Source organism: Saccopteryx leptura, chromosome 3 (genome assembly GCF_036850995.1).
Source record: "Saccopteryx leptura isolate mSacLep1 chromosome 3, mSacLep1_pri_phased_curated, whole genome shotgun sequence".
Classification (NCBI taxonomy): domain Eukaryota; kingdom Metazoa; phylum Chordata; class Mammalia; order Chiroptera; family Emballonuridae; genus Saccopteryx; species Saccopteryx leptura.
In genome coordinates, this window is record NC_089505.1 from 13075480 (window position 1) to 13090726 (window position 15247).

The 15247-nt window shown below is 41.3% G+C and overlaps 1 protein-coding gene across 2 annotated transcripts in view; it reads left to right on the forward strand.

Moving 5' to 3' along the window:
• IPCEF1 (interaction protein for cytohesin exchange factors 1) overlaps window positions 1–15247 on the forward strand; it is a 132434-nt gene that overhangs the window by 46609 nt on the left and 70578 nt on the right. For both annotated transcript variants that reach the window (XM_066372957.1, XM_066372956.1), the window contains one exon: window positions 6186–6238. In XM_066372957.1, the coding sequence (XP_066229054.1) occupies window positions 6215–6238 (24 nt within the window). In that variant the 5' untranslated portion in view covers window positions 6186–6214. The remainder of the gene's footprint in view (window positions 1–6185; window positions 6239–15247) is intronic.

Sequence of the window (15247 nt, forward strand, 5' to 3'; positions counted from 1 at the left end):
TACACAGATGATGTGTATTGTAGAACTGTACACCTGAAACCTATATGATTTTATTAACCAATGTCACCCCAATAAGTTCAATAATAATAATATAAAAGGCTGTGGCTCTGAAAGCCATCTGTCAGTTGGTCCTCCAAGCAGAGAGACAGCAGAAAGCAATGCGGCAAAATGAGTGGGAAGTTAACCATAGAGAAGAGAAAATAAATGAAAAAGAATGAGAATATTGTAAAGCATGTTATTAATGAAGTGGAATCAGAGTGACAAAAAGCTTCAATTTAAAAGAAAAAAAATAGAAACAATTTGGACAAAGCTGTTTTTCCCTTCTATAAATTCCCTGGATAAAAGGACAACCCCAGAGCGCCCCTCCCCGTGCATCACTGCGCATGTGCCCCTGGTGCATCACTGCGCACGCGCCCCTCCAGTGCATCACTGCGCATGTGCCCCTGGTGCATCACTGTGCACACGCGCCCCTCCCCGTGCATCACTGCGCATGCGCCCCTCCCGTGCATCACTGTGCATGTACCCCTGGTGCATCACTGTGTAGCAGGTCACCTTGCATTGTGCTTGCGTCTCTCTTGCTCAGCCTTGACGAGAGAAATTCCCTGCTAACTGGCAAGGCTAATGGATTATTTCTGTCCTTTGCTCATCTAGGGGAGCAACGATGAGTTCTCTCTCCTGCTCTCCATGCATTGCTCTGAGGGACTGGCATTTCACAGCACACTCCAGGTCCCAGGCAGTTCTCACTGCTAGTTACACGTGCACTTGTTGCCACATGTACTGTAAGCTTTTTGATGCCCGAGACTTCTCCCTCAGGGGTGACCAGCATTTTCTGTTTCCTCTTTGGCTCTAGTTTCTGGATTAAGAATAGTTCACATTATTTGCCTGTGCTTATGGACTTTCTTTAAATCCATTTGTTGCATTAAGAATGTCTTGTCAAATGCTTACACTGTAATTTTAAAGGGTGAACGTGTTATGAATTAATGTTGTTTTTTTAATTTTTAGTTCAGAGTTCTTTTCAAGTAAGGCTCTGTGAAAAAACAGAATAAACCTAGGCCAAAGCTTTTTTCAATTGGGAAAATTATCTCTAAATCACAATGAATTGTGTTCTTTGAAAAAAAACCCATGAAAACGTTAGCCATGATGCTAATTTCCCTGCATCACTCTAAAGGTTATAATGTCTACTGGGTATAATCAAGGTGCTTGCTTTTGGATCAGATGAACCTATCAACCCCTTTAGTGAATTCTTTTCTTTTTAGTTCTCAAAAAAATTACTAATTATCCTAGCAATGGCCTTCTTTATCAATAAAGTGTTTGTTGCACATTGAGAGTCTTGGTTTATTCTTTCGTCTTCAAATTATATAGGACCAGAGTCCATATTTCTGACTTAACTGACTGATAAACCAGTTTCTGAAATAATTGCAATAGTAAACTGACATTTTGTTCATGTCTAGAACAAAGTGGCATAATTCTTCACCAGTGTCCTCGTCAGTGGGGGATGCTATGATGAAATATCGCCTGGGTGGGGGCTTCTCAACAGCAGAAATTTATTTATTTATTTTTTAAATTTTATTTATTTATTTATTCATTTTTAGAGAGGAGAGAGAGAGAGAGATGAGAGGGAGAGAGAGGAGAGAGAGACACAGAGAGAGAGAAGGTGAGGAGGAGCTGGAAGCATCAACTCCCATATGTGCCTTGACCAGGCAAACCCAGGGTTTCGAACCGGCGACCTCAGCATTTCCAGGTCGACGCTTTATCCACTGCGCCACCACAGGTCAGGCCAGACATTTATTTCTCACAGTACTGGAGACTGGATGTCCCACACCTTGGTGACAGTGTGGTCAGTTCTAGTGGGAGCCCTTCTCTGGGTCGCAGGCTGCGGTCTCCTCATTGTCTGCCGTGCAGGAAAGGCTGGGCTAGCTCCTTGACCTCCCCTTTTGAGGGCACTAATCCCATTTGTGAGGGCTCCATCTTCATGACCTATTTCCCTCCCCAAAGGCCAACCTCCAAATACTATCAAATTGAGGATTAGATTTCAACACATGAATTTTTGGGGTGGGGTGGGGTGGGGACACAAACCTTTAGTCCTAAACCAGTATATATCACAGAAAATCTCTTTCTTTATTTTGAAATTAACCTTATAATTCCTTTGATAATTAAATGTGCCTTCCACTTTTCAGTTGCATAAATTTCAGATTACATTTTGTTTTTGTTTTTTACCACAACTGTTGGCTAAGTCTCATGTTGTGGTATGTTAACTCATCCTTTAAAGAAGGTAACCGTCTCAAATATGACTGAGAAAGCTATTGGCTTTATATTCTGAAACAAGGCACCGGAAATGTTGCTGGGAGAACAGTTTGGGAGTTTAATCAATCTGGAAGGGCAGAAGCTATTTTATTTGATGAAACCTGTTATCACACTTTCTCAAACCCTTTCGTTGTGTGCTGATTCTATCAGGAAGAAGAGTTTTCTAAAACAAAGCTATTTCTACGTAATGGCTCCGGTTGAAGGTTATTGCCACCACTCCCTGAGCTTGTGCTGTGCTCTACATGTTCCCTGTATGATACTTAATTCTCACAAAAATCCCGTGGAAGAACTGGTTATCACTATTTCTGTTTAACAGATGAGGCATCTGCTGTTCAGAGAAATTAAGTGATTTTCATAAGTTTCCATATTTAGCAAGTGGCAGAGTGAAATCTGATGAACAGATCTATGCATACAGCTGTTTCAAAAAAAAAAATTTTTTTTTTTTGGTTGTGTAGCCAGAAAAGAGTTTGGCAATGCTATGTACCCTCTTATACTTTAAATTGTCATTTAGAATTTTTATCATATGCTTAAATAGTTGTGAAAGATGTAATGTCTAGAATATTAATAAATCTTCATAGTAAAAAAGTTTTTATTTCTCTTGAAGTCTAACCTATGCAATAAAAATACCACAGAGATCTGATATGTGCCGTTACTTTTAAAATAAAATAATCTTTGGAGTTTAAAATTCCACATTACTGTTTTCCCCCTCTGGAACTCATTTTTTCCTTTCACTATCCTATTGGTTTTTATTCTCTTATAGAATATCTTTTTGCTTGAAAATATTTTATTGATGATTCTATCACACGTTTCAGCAAAAAAAATACATATTTCAATTAATTAAAAAATTTTGGGTGGCATAATTCTTTAAGCCATAAAAGATTTTATTTTATTTGGAGTGAATTGTCATTCCAATTATTATCAGTATATAAGTTAACAGGCAATTTGAATGCTACACATTTTGACCATAATGATTAATTCAAGAGCTAAATATTGTTTCTGCAATATTGCAGTGTTTAATGAGATAGTTGAGACTTTTCCTCTAATTATGTAACACATGTATGGATGAATATTATTTATGGCTAGAATGAGAGAGAGTTGAGAAACAATTTTATTCCCAAGATGAGTTTTTTATGTATGTAAGTACCTAAAACTATTTTTCACATAAACAAATAGGTGAGAGTGGAGCGCTTTTTGAACTCCTTCCAAGTCTATGTTTAATATTGCATGTTGATCTATCACAACACCTATGTTTAATGATTAACTGACAATTAAAATAGATACTTCTTTAATTTTGTTGAGAGCAAAGTATTTCAAACCTCTTGATTTACAAAAGTTACTTTTACCCTGTCATTAGACTCTTAAACATTTTTATTTCCTGGGAATTATACAGAAATTCTGTATCACGACATATATCAAATAACTACTATTTTTTCCTATAACTCTTCCACTTAGAGGCACCTTGCTTAAACGATATTCTCATAAAGAGCTGGGAATATAAAAAAACTATTAATTTCAAAATACCTTTTCCAGATTTATTATTGTTTTTCATAAACTGCTTTTTTGTATGCCTTATAAATATTTTAATCAAAATCTCAGAGCTACATATTTAGCTTATCAATATATAGATACCATGTACCTGATAACATGATAGTGGAGCTGGTTCTCCTCATCCAAACAGTAAGCAAAGGTATTCACATGAATCTTCATGACCACCATTCACTTGCTAATTCTCCCAGATTATGGGCTACATGCATTGTACTGAAGAGGCAAAGCAAGAATTGAACTTAAATTATTTGGATGATTCTTCTGACCCCAAATATCTTTGAATCATTTTGGTGATATTTTCGATTCCATGTACATCAACTACAAGAAATAAGTACTGGAATTCCATTAAGTAAACACTCATATATGGCCTCCCCAAAGGTGCACCCATCCTTAGATCCCCTCTCTTATTTCTCCCTGCCCTGTACCACTGATTGCGTCTTTCTACCCATTTGCTCATTGAGAAGAGTCTAAAGTCAACACAGTTTCACTTCCATATTCTGGGAAGGAGATTCCTAGTGGGATATTAATGATGGCCATATTCCACTAAACAAAAAAAGTTGGAATTCATAAGTTTTCTTTATGAAAACTCATCTAAAGTTTAATGCTTTTATGGTTTGTGTTTTTAATTCATTTACTCAACAAATATCAATTGACTCATTCTGTGTACAAAATGGGGATACAGATATAAACTAATAAACAGAAAAGACAGGGCCTGCCCTCAGGTAAGTTATACAATAAAGGGGAGTCAGATGTTAAAGAATCAATTGTAAAATTAATAATTCAATACAATTATAAGAACATCTATGAATAAAAAGTAAGGTGCTAAGAAAGCATTTAAAAGGGGATTAATGTCTCATAGGATCAGGGAGTACTTTTTTCTTTAAAAATTTTTTTCCATTGATTTGAGAGTGAGAAAGAGAAGAAGGAAGAGAGAGAGAAAGGGAGAAGAAGAGGGGAAGGGAAAGAGCAAGAGAGAAATGGATTAACTTGTTGTTCCACTTAGTTCCAGTTACTTGTACACTCAATGATTGCTTCTTGTAAGTGCCCTGACCAGGGATCAAACCTGCAACCTCAGTGTACCGGGATGATGCTTTATCCCCTGAACCACCCAGCCAGGACCTATCAGGTTTTTTCCCTTCTTTTCCAAGTGAGAGAAGGGGAGATAGAGAGACAGACTCTCATATGCGCCCAACCGGGATCCACCCAGCAACTCCCGATGCTCTGCCCATCTGGGGCCCTGCTCACAACCAAGCTATTTTTAGCACCTGAGGTGGAGGCTCCAACGAGCCATCCTTGGCACCTGGGCAATGTGCTTGAACCAATTGAGCCATGGCTGTAGGAGGAGGAGGAGGAGAGAGAGAGCGAGAATAAAAGAGAGAGAAGGGGAGGGGGAGGCATGGAGAAGCAGATGGTTGCTTCTCCTGTGTGCCCTGACCAGTTATCAAACCCAGGACATCCACACACTGGGCTGATGCTCTCTACCACTAAGCCAACTGGCCAGGGCCATCTATCAGTTTTTTATTGTTTTTTTCTCTTAGCATTTACAAATAAATGTTTTATTCACACTTATGTAATATAAACATGGAATTTTTGATATTAAAAAGAGGTATCCACTATTCACTAGTTGGGAACTACTGGCGTAAAAAATAAAATCACATGGGCTATGGAACTGTATTTGTGGTATCACTGGGAAGAAATTGAAAAGCTTTCTGCTTTGGGGAGAGTTTCAGTGGCTTTTGAATGCTCAACAGGTGGCTTGCTTGTTAAAGTCTGAAAATATGAGATATTTTTATCTTTTTGTTTTCATTTGCTTTTCTTGAAACCACAGAGTGTCTTGTTTCTCAGGTAATCCACTACAAAGTGCAATACATCAAAGGGGCTCCTCTTCATATTAAAGTTGGGGCTTCAGAAGCAGAGGAAGGAGTTGCATTTTTGAAATTGTGTAGTTAATATCATCAGAATAATAGTAATGGATCCAATAGTTCCACATCTTACATTGTGTCATTCATCTTTAAAGAGGAAATATTTGTACTTTTCAAGATATATGTTTATATATAATGCAATAATAAACTCATATATAATATTCCTGTCTTGTTGTAGACTTGAAAGAATACCAAAAATGTGCAGACGAAATTCTGGCTTATTTTATAAACTTCGTTTTAAACAGTTGGTTTATTTAGTTCTACATTAAAAGGCCATGTAATACATTGCTTTGATTGGGAAATTTATCAGTTGAAATAGAATTGCCTTCCCACCTCAGCCCCTAAGGCAACAAGATACATGTTTTAATGAAGACTTGAACCCTACGTTTATCTGAAATCTTTTTTCTCTTCTAGCTTTTGTTTCTGACAATTTGGTATCACACATGGCTTCCGATGGCAATGTTCTCGTAAGTACCCTTTGAAACACCCTGGACTTTAGCTATTAATCGTTAGCTTGATGAATGAGTAAAAAACTAGACAATGAGTTTGGCTAGGTAATACTGTCCTCCACTTTATTAGCCACAAAATGATCCTTTGTTAGGTTGCAAAGTTTTCTTATGATCACCAAGCATTTGTTGACTCCTAGCTATTTTCTTTGAAAGATCAAGACATATCACTATGATTTAATGCACTGTATATGAACTATTTGTTTTAAGTTACGTATGATACTAGTGCAATCCCTTGTGCAACTTTTATGGAAACATTTGATTAATTATTACACTGAAATTTCAAGTTTCTTTTAAAATAATTTTATTCTCATAAGTTTGCCTAAATTAGGTAAGTCAACTAAGCAAGTATATTATTTCTTTTTTTTTGTATTTTTCCGAAGCTGGAAACGGGGAGAGACAGTCAGACAGACTCCCGCATGCGCCCGACCAGGATCCACTTGGCACGCCCACCAGGGGGCGACGCTCTACCCACCAGGGGGCGATGCTTTGCCCCTCCGGGGCATCGCTCTGTCGCGACCAGAGCCACTCTAGCGCCTGGGGCAGAGGCCAAGGAGCCATCCCCAGCGCCCGGGCCATCTTTGCTCCAATGGAGCCTTGGCTGCGGGAGGGGAAGAGAGAGACAGAGAGGAAGGAGAGGGGGAGGGGTGGAGAAGCAGATGGGCGCTTCTCCTGTGTGCCCTGGCCGGAAATTGAACCCGGGACCCCTTCCACGCCAGGCCGACGCTCTACCACTGAGCCAACCGGCCAGGGCTGTATATTATTTCTAATAGGTGAGAAAACTTAGGCAGGGAAAATAGAGAAACTGAAATAAGCAATGTGACGTTTCCAATTGAAGGGGTTTGGGATAGTGTGGGATTGCATGTGTGCATCCTCTGGCCACTCTAATGACCTCATGGTGAATGCATAGGTTAGAGTTTTTAGAGTAGAGGCAAAAGCAGAATCAGAAGTAGGGTGTTGAGAAAATACAGTCTAGACATCCTGCTAAACAGGGAACATGGACAATGGCTTCCTGCTGCAAATTAGAAAAATGGATGTCAAGGAAGATTGTGGTAATAGTGATGGAAAAATTGAACTAGACAGCTCCTGAGAGGAACACCTTACTAAAAAGCAGGGCAGAAGATAAACTCTCTGCTTACTTTAACAATTTCATATCCCAGAAATAGAGAAGGCAGTGAGAACACTTTAATTCTGCTGCTAACTTTAAATGAGAAAAAAAATAACTTGCTAGTGATAAAAAATAGTGGAAACTCTGGGAGACAGGACTGCAAAAAAAAAAAAAAAAACAACTAAAAATGAAAACAGGAATTATAGTCAGTTCTGTCGCCTAGGAAATGCACCATCTAAAAATTACAGAAAAGGAAGTGTGATCCAACACAAATGGGCAAATGTTGTTCGATAATAAAAATGCGAATATTCACAACAAAGATAAAAAGGAACAACTAAGAGGATAGGTGTGGCTGCAATGGGGGACTTTCGCTAAAACCAGATATAAAACCATGTACAGGATGTTAAATAGGCTCCTGTGGTCAAGGGCAAAGGCAAAGAGATATCGCAGATCCGTAAAAAGAGGGTCAGGCAGACTTAGTTCAGAATACTTAAAGTTTATAAAACCTTTTAAGAAGAAAAAATGCATTTGATTATAAGCACATGTGTATATGTTATATGGAAACAAATGAAAAGGAAGAATTAGGACTATTGGATCCTGGACAAGGGTAATGCAGTGTTCGTTCTTACACGGCTTCTCCTTTCCCATCGAAAGAATTTTTAAGAAATGGAAATTAAGAGAACACCTAAGCACTTCAAATTAATAAATTCATCTGTCCACATTCATTCATTCATTCATCCGCCCACCCATCTATCTGTCCATTCATTCAACCATCCATCCATTGAAACATTCATTTAATGTTCACTGATGGCCTCTTCTGACTCTCTCATGTGTCAACCACAGGGCTAGGTAGGAACTGGAGATTTAATTTTGACTTAAAATAAGTTAAGATCTCCATATCTTAAAAAAAACAAAACAGAACAAAAAACCCCCACCCTCCTTCATGTCCCACACAATGCTCGGTATTGTAACAAAGACTGCAGGTGTGACTAAGGACTAACATATCATCCATATAATTCCCAATCTAAAGTTGTTACCACTGTAATAAGTAACCTGCTTCCTCCTGGACCTGGGTACAAGTGGATTCTGTTTTTATTGCTGGAACTCTGGCTGTTCATGGCTCGTTCTCATTTTGTGAGCAAAGCTCTACTCCTAGGTCCAATCAGCTCAGCTGTCCTTGTGTGGACCGTTACACCTGTTGTTCTTGGTCTCACGGGCCATGCGTCTGGGTGGTGCTACTACTTAACGTTTCTCTTAAGCATTTCTTCCAGCAGCTTTTCAGTGGCTACTCATTTTATATTTCCATTTTCAGAAAATTAGTTCAATTTTCTGTTGTCATTTATTCCCTAAATAAAATGTAGCACAAGAGACCTATTTTAATGCTGGGTAGTTTTGGTAGGCTTGACACTTGGACCTAATCACATCCTGAATTACACTTCATTTGCACTGAACTAACATTTATTGAGCTATACGTGCCGAGCATTGCTTGGTGCTGGGTACGAAGATGAGCTTACCACCTGGTGGGGGAAGGGCGATACTTTAAGGCAGTTTTATTGATTCTGTCCTGGTAGTTAGCGGTGAGGTTGATGTGGTATATGGTGCTAATAAAACTGCTCAAGAAACTAGATGTTAAGCATTTGACATTTCATTATGTGTGCAATAGCATTGTTCCTTTTTGTTGAGCTGGATTGTTTGCTGTTTGATAGCATTCTTTGCTCTCCTCTGAAGGGAAACAGCAGAATTTTCCAACCTAAAACTTCACATACACTTGTAGGTATTAACTCACCAAGTTCTGTTGATTTTACTTCCTAAATATTTCTTCGTCTTTATAGATACATGAGTCCTTCCCTCTCCCCACGGGGCTCTTTGCCTCTATACCTGCCGCCCCTCCCCCATCACTTGCTGTACAGCAGCCAGAGTGAGTTTTCCTAAATTCAGATCTCACTATGCCACTCACTCACAGACATCTGTTCAATGGCTTCCCATTGGCTTTTGGGTAAACTTTATACTTTCAAAGGTAACTTACAAGGGACCTGTATAACGTGACCTTGCTACTCTGAATGTGGTTATAGCCCTGTCCCCCCACTGTATAACTGATGTCTACCGTATAGTACCTGCATCCTGTATCAGACCCACTTATGCTCTGGTCTTTATCTTTCAGGCCTTTATTTTCTGTGTGTTTGTTTGCTTGTTTTTTTAAGTGAGAGGAGGGGAGGTAGTGAGACAGACTCTTGCATGTACCCTGACCAGGATCCACCCAGAAACACTGTCAGGGGCCGATGCTGTTTCAATTAAGCTATTTTCAGTGCCTGAGGCTGAGGCTGAGGTTCAGACCAATCAAGCCACTGGCTTCAGGAGGGGAAGAGGAAGAGGAGGGGAAGAGGGAAGGGAAGAGAAGCAAATGCTCGCTTCTCCTGTGTGCCCTGACTGGGAATGGAACCTGGGACATCCATATGCCTGGTCAATACTCTATCTGCTGAGCCAAACTGCCAGGGCCAGGACTTTGTTTTTATCAACTCATTGGTAATCTTTCTTGACTCCTCAATTCTGGGTAAATGCTGTAATGAGCTAAATTAATGTAATTCTGTGCAGACTTTATTCTCCTTGTTTAATTGTCTCCTGTGTCTGACTGGAAGCTGTATGGGGCTTGCTTGCCATTGAATCTCTAATCCTTGACACTGAGTAATTTTCCAATAACTGGTGGTTGAAGAAACAAACACCATAATTTACCGAATTGTGGTCTGAAAACAATAATTAACCTAATCACCTTTAGGAAATGGTCATCACTTGTTGGTATCTCCTCTTCAACACAGTTACATTATGCACAATCCCGGCACATCTCTAAGGATCTATCTGTGCAGTCCTCAATATTTATAAAGCTTTCTGTACATCACCACACTGTGCTGATAACAAAGCATTATGCACTGAGTCAGTATTACCTCGTGTCTTTTCACATAAACAGATGAACAACTGGCAAAAGTGAATCTGGCCCTGGCCGGTTGGCTCAGCGGTAGAGCGTCGGCCTAGCGTGCGGAGGACCCGGGTTCGATTCCCGGCCAGGGCACAACGGGAGAAGCACCCATTTGCTTCTCCACCCCTCCGCCGCGCTTTCCTCTCTGTCTCTCTCTTCCCCTCCCGCAGCCAAGGCTCCATTGGAGCAAAGATGGCCCGGGCGCTGGGGATGGCTCTGTGGCCTCTGCCTCAGGCGCTAGAGTGGCTCTGGTCGCAACATGGCGACGCTCAGGATGGGCAGAGCATCGCCCCCTGGTGGGCAGAGCGTCGCCCCTGGTGGGCGTGCCGGGTGGATCCCGGTCGGGCGCATGCGGGAGTCTGTCTGACTGTCTCTCCCTGTTTCCAGCTTCAGAAAAGTGAAAAAAAAAAAAAAAAAAAGGGAATCTTTAATGCTTGCTTATGAGAATTCTCTGGTCTCAGATTTAGCAACAGTGTTTTCACTAAGAAAGGAAAACAGCTTTAATTGAAAGATGACGAGACTCAGAGGGAACGTGACACGTTATCTCTTTGACTGCTGTACATACTTCCTGTACCTAAAGCTTGTATCTGAGGCGTCTCACAGTCACGGATGGCTCTTGTGGGGAAGAAATGTCAGAATTCTCTTAGATCAAAACTTTATGACAGTGTTTGCTCCAAGAATTCTTTTCAACAAAATTCCTTCATTAAATATTGCCGAAAAATAAAATGTCAAGTGAAAGCTTCTTCCCGAAACAAAAGTCTCTGCACGTCACTCATGGTGACTGTGTTGGAGTTGCACGTGGAGGAGGGCCAGTTCTCTGACCGTGAGTGGACATTGCCTTCTAGCCCTGTGGTTGGGTTATCTGCTGGTGCCTGGATGGTCATCTCTGGGGCGATCAGTCTAACAGTAAAGTGGTACTTCCTTTTGTTTGCTTCGCAAGGAAGTTCTGCCTCATTACCCCGAGCCCAGACATGGCCTGGCCTTGGTATATGCCATGTGTGGTGAACAGCCCACACGTAAATCCAGGCTCGGTGGGAGCCTGCTCTGCCCCCCGCAGAGCTGTGTGTCTCAGGGAGGTGGTGATAGAGATGCATGGAGGATAGATATTTTCACATTTTTCATGAACTAAGAACAGCTGAAACTTTGGCACCTTGTTTTTTTTTTAGGCTACATCGACATCAGTCTATGCTGAAGTGTGCACGAGCCTGCCACCCAGCTCAAACTAAGGCCGCTGTTTAACGTATTTGTTGTCCCAAAGTAAGACTTGAAGTGGAGCAGTGCGTGCCAGCTGTCTGGGGAATAGAATATTGGGGAGGGGCTGGCTAGCTCCCACTGGCAAACTTTCGTTCCTCCTCCCACTGCCCCTCCTCCGCCCCATGCATTCCTATTTTTGGGTTCCAGAGTCTCAGTAGTTAGAGGATATGGTTAAGACAGGATGCTGGAGAAAGCTGCCGTGGTTTTTGAGGGAACAGTGTTTTAGATAGAAGCAGAGATTTGATCAGCCCAAGTCCATTTCACTGTCAAGGAAATACCAAAGTTCAACTCTTCCTTTAGATGTAGAGTCAGTCCGTCCGGGAGCTTCTCGTTATGAATGTGCTGCTTCGGGAATGAGGAAGGCGTTGGACCAACGTTTATCTTGCTTCACTCTGCTGGTGTCAGTTACTAGGAAAGGCATTTCTCAGCTCTGAATAATCAAGCAGTAGGTGGCTTTTCAGATATTTGCTAAGTCTCCACTCATAACAGGCACTGCTAGTAGAGCATCATAGAAAGTGAAAATTCATATAAGACACAGTTTGTTAATATTTTGGTAAATATTCACTGAGCAATTCCTGGGTGTCAGGAACTGGGTTAGATGCTAGATTTTGAAGTAATGACATGTTCAAGACCATCAATTCTATTTTGTAATCTTAGTGTATCATTGAATCTAAACAGTTATTGTCATTTTACAGAGTTGATAAAAAAAAAGGTTTGATAAACTTTAAGAAGCAACATGATTGAGTAAATGTGTGAGATCAGGGAAAAGGCCCACCTGAATTCATTCATAGGTTCTGGGTTTGACCATTGAGTGGACAGTGTTACCAGAATGTATGAATCACATAGATATGTAAGCAAGTAAATTATAATATCCATTTCAGAGATATCATCAAAGCATTGTGGGAAGACAGCTATCAGAAGAAGCAGAATAACAGAGTTAAACAATAGACCTAGGGGGACTATTGGCCCAAGTTCCAGTCTTGGCTCTGCTGTTAGTTATGTGCAATCTGAGGGGAAGTTAGTCAACCACAAAAGGATGAAGTTCCGCATTTGTAAAAAAAGAAGATAAAAATGGTATCTACCACAGAACTCTTTGGGAGATAATATTAATCAATTATTATAGTGACCATAAATAAATAACACTGAATGACACTAAGATTATTATAAGAGGTAACTGACTTCTAACGTCCAAGGAGGCTTTATGGTAAAGGTGGCATTTGACCTGGGTCTAAAAGGATGAGTAAGCATTAACAAGATGCAAAATAGGGGAAATAGGGGAAAAGAACAAAGTACTCAGAAATATGAAGTTGTTAAAGTAACTGACATTTCTGCAGAAGAGAAAATAGTTGAAGGTGCCAGGAAAGGAAGTGAACAGGTGTCTTGGCGGCATCCTGACAGGGGTCCATGGGCAGGGATTGTAATTTCAGGTCGGAACCTTAGAAAGGAAATGACTGGCTTCCATCTGGTAATGGTCCTATGAGTTCACATTCTCTCACTGCACTCTGTTGCAAACATAGAACAACGATAGACAAAAGGAAACAGAAAGCTAGAAAAGCATGGTCATTCTATGAAGGAGAAATTAATCAAGCGAGACTGAAGCTATGGGCCTGGTTAGTGCCTGGACTGGAGGCAGGAAGTAGTTTACCTCCTGGCCCAAAGCAAGGGAGTCGGGGTAAATGCTCCACTAATGTGAGGAGAGCTATCGCTTAATGACAGTGGTAAATGGCAGCTCCCCCACTTGTGAGAGCGCTAAAGATCAAAAGAGTCATCCAACCATGGCCAAGGGTAACACAATTAGCCACCCGAGAGCATAAGGTGGGAGGAGATTGAGACACAGCCTCAAAATCAGGAACTGAACCTAGTCACCAGCTAGATCGAGGACTGGGTATGCAAGATTCCCCATGAGAGCCTCAGGACATGGCTGTGGGACTGGTAACACACCAAGTGGAAGCATCCTCCAAAGTGATAAAGAAGGAGCCAGGGAAAGGGGGTGGGAAAGATGGAGGGAGGGAGAGGGAAGAAAGGAGAGGGAGAGAAGAGAAAGAGAGACATAAAGCACTTCCATTCACAGTTCTGCAACTCTAAATTCCAAGATGTTTACAAAATGCTAAGGCAGAATAGAACATAAAAATTCAAAGATAACTATTTCATGTAAAATCAGTTATTTTAAAGTCTGAACATTAGAATTGTGGCAGAAGAGTCTTCAGTGCTGTGTTCATTTCTTGAATTTCTGTTTGTTCCCATCTCACTGGAGTTGGTCTTCTAACCCAACTTGACAATGAAGCTATTTCTGGTCAAGATCTCTAGTGAATGTTTCCTTTCTCCTTTATCCTGACGGCATTTGATGGTCTGGATCCACCTTTCTCTTGAATGTCTCCTCACTTCCATGGCAACCCCTCTCCGGATCTTCCTTTGCTGTTTTTTTTTTTTTTTTAACTGGCTGTTCTACTCAGTCTCCATGGTATTCATCTCTTCTGCTTCTGTGCAATGTATGGCTCTCCTATTGGAGTCTGACCTCAGTCCTTTGTCATTCTACAGATCTGGTGATCTTATCCAAACTCAAGACTTCTACCCTATACACTGATGATTCCCGATTTTATATCTTTATTCCAGATTTCCTCCAAATCCTTGGACCCTTAGATACTATATATTATTTCCACTTGTGTGCCTCATATACACATCAAAGTCAGTATGCTTACTATGGGACATACATATTTTTTTTTTTTTTGCATTTTTCTGAAGCTGGAAATGGGGAGAGACAGTCAGACAGACTCCCGCATGTGCCCGACCGGGATCCACCCGGCACACCCACCAGGGGCGACGCTCTGCCCACCAGGGGGCGATGCTCTGCCCCTCCGGGGCGTCGCTCTGCCGCGACCAGAGCCACTCTAGCGCCTGGGGCAGAGGCCAAGGAGCCATCCCCAGCACCCGGGCCATCTTTGTTCAATGGAGCCTTGGCTGCGGGAGGGGAAGAGAGAGACAGAGAGGAAGGAGGGGGTGGGGGTGGAGAAGCAAATGGGCGCTTCTCCTATGTGCCCTGGCCGGGAATCGAACCCGGGTCCCCTGCACGCCAGGCCGACGCTCTACCGCTGAGCCAACCGGCCAGGGCCGGGACATACATATTTTTAAAGCTGTGCTTTCTATGGTGCTCTCATTTATTTAATTGTTTAAGTTAGAAACTCCCAAGATATTCCCTGGCACTTTGCTCTCCTTCACCATCTACGTTCTAACTTCCTCCTCTTCCTCCTCACCTTTCCCTCAACCCGTTCCCTTCTTTTCTCCTCTCCTGCAACTCCTTTTGCCTTCTCCCTCTCTTCTTTGCCCTCTTCCCAGTCCTACTTTTATTTCTTCTGTTCTCTTCTATGTAGAATGTGCCATTGCATTCAGCTTCCCCTGGAACTCAAGACTTTGCTTCCCTGTCCTACTGCTTTTATATGACTTCGGCAACCAAAGCAAATAAACTTAACAGGCTACTACTTGTGAGTTTCGTTCTCAAAAGAAATATTTTCATTTTGCCATTGACTTTTGTGACTGAGCAATAAGTTAAAACTTTCTCTTCTGTAAAACGGGACTGAACATAACACCTAAGCCACGAATGTGCGAATGCAGTCCCAGAATCTGTGAGGAGACTCAGAGT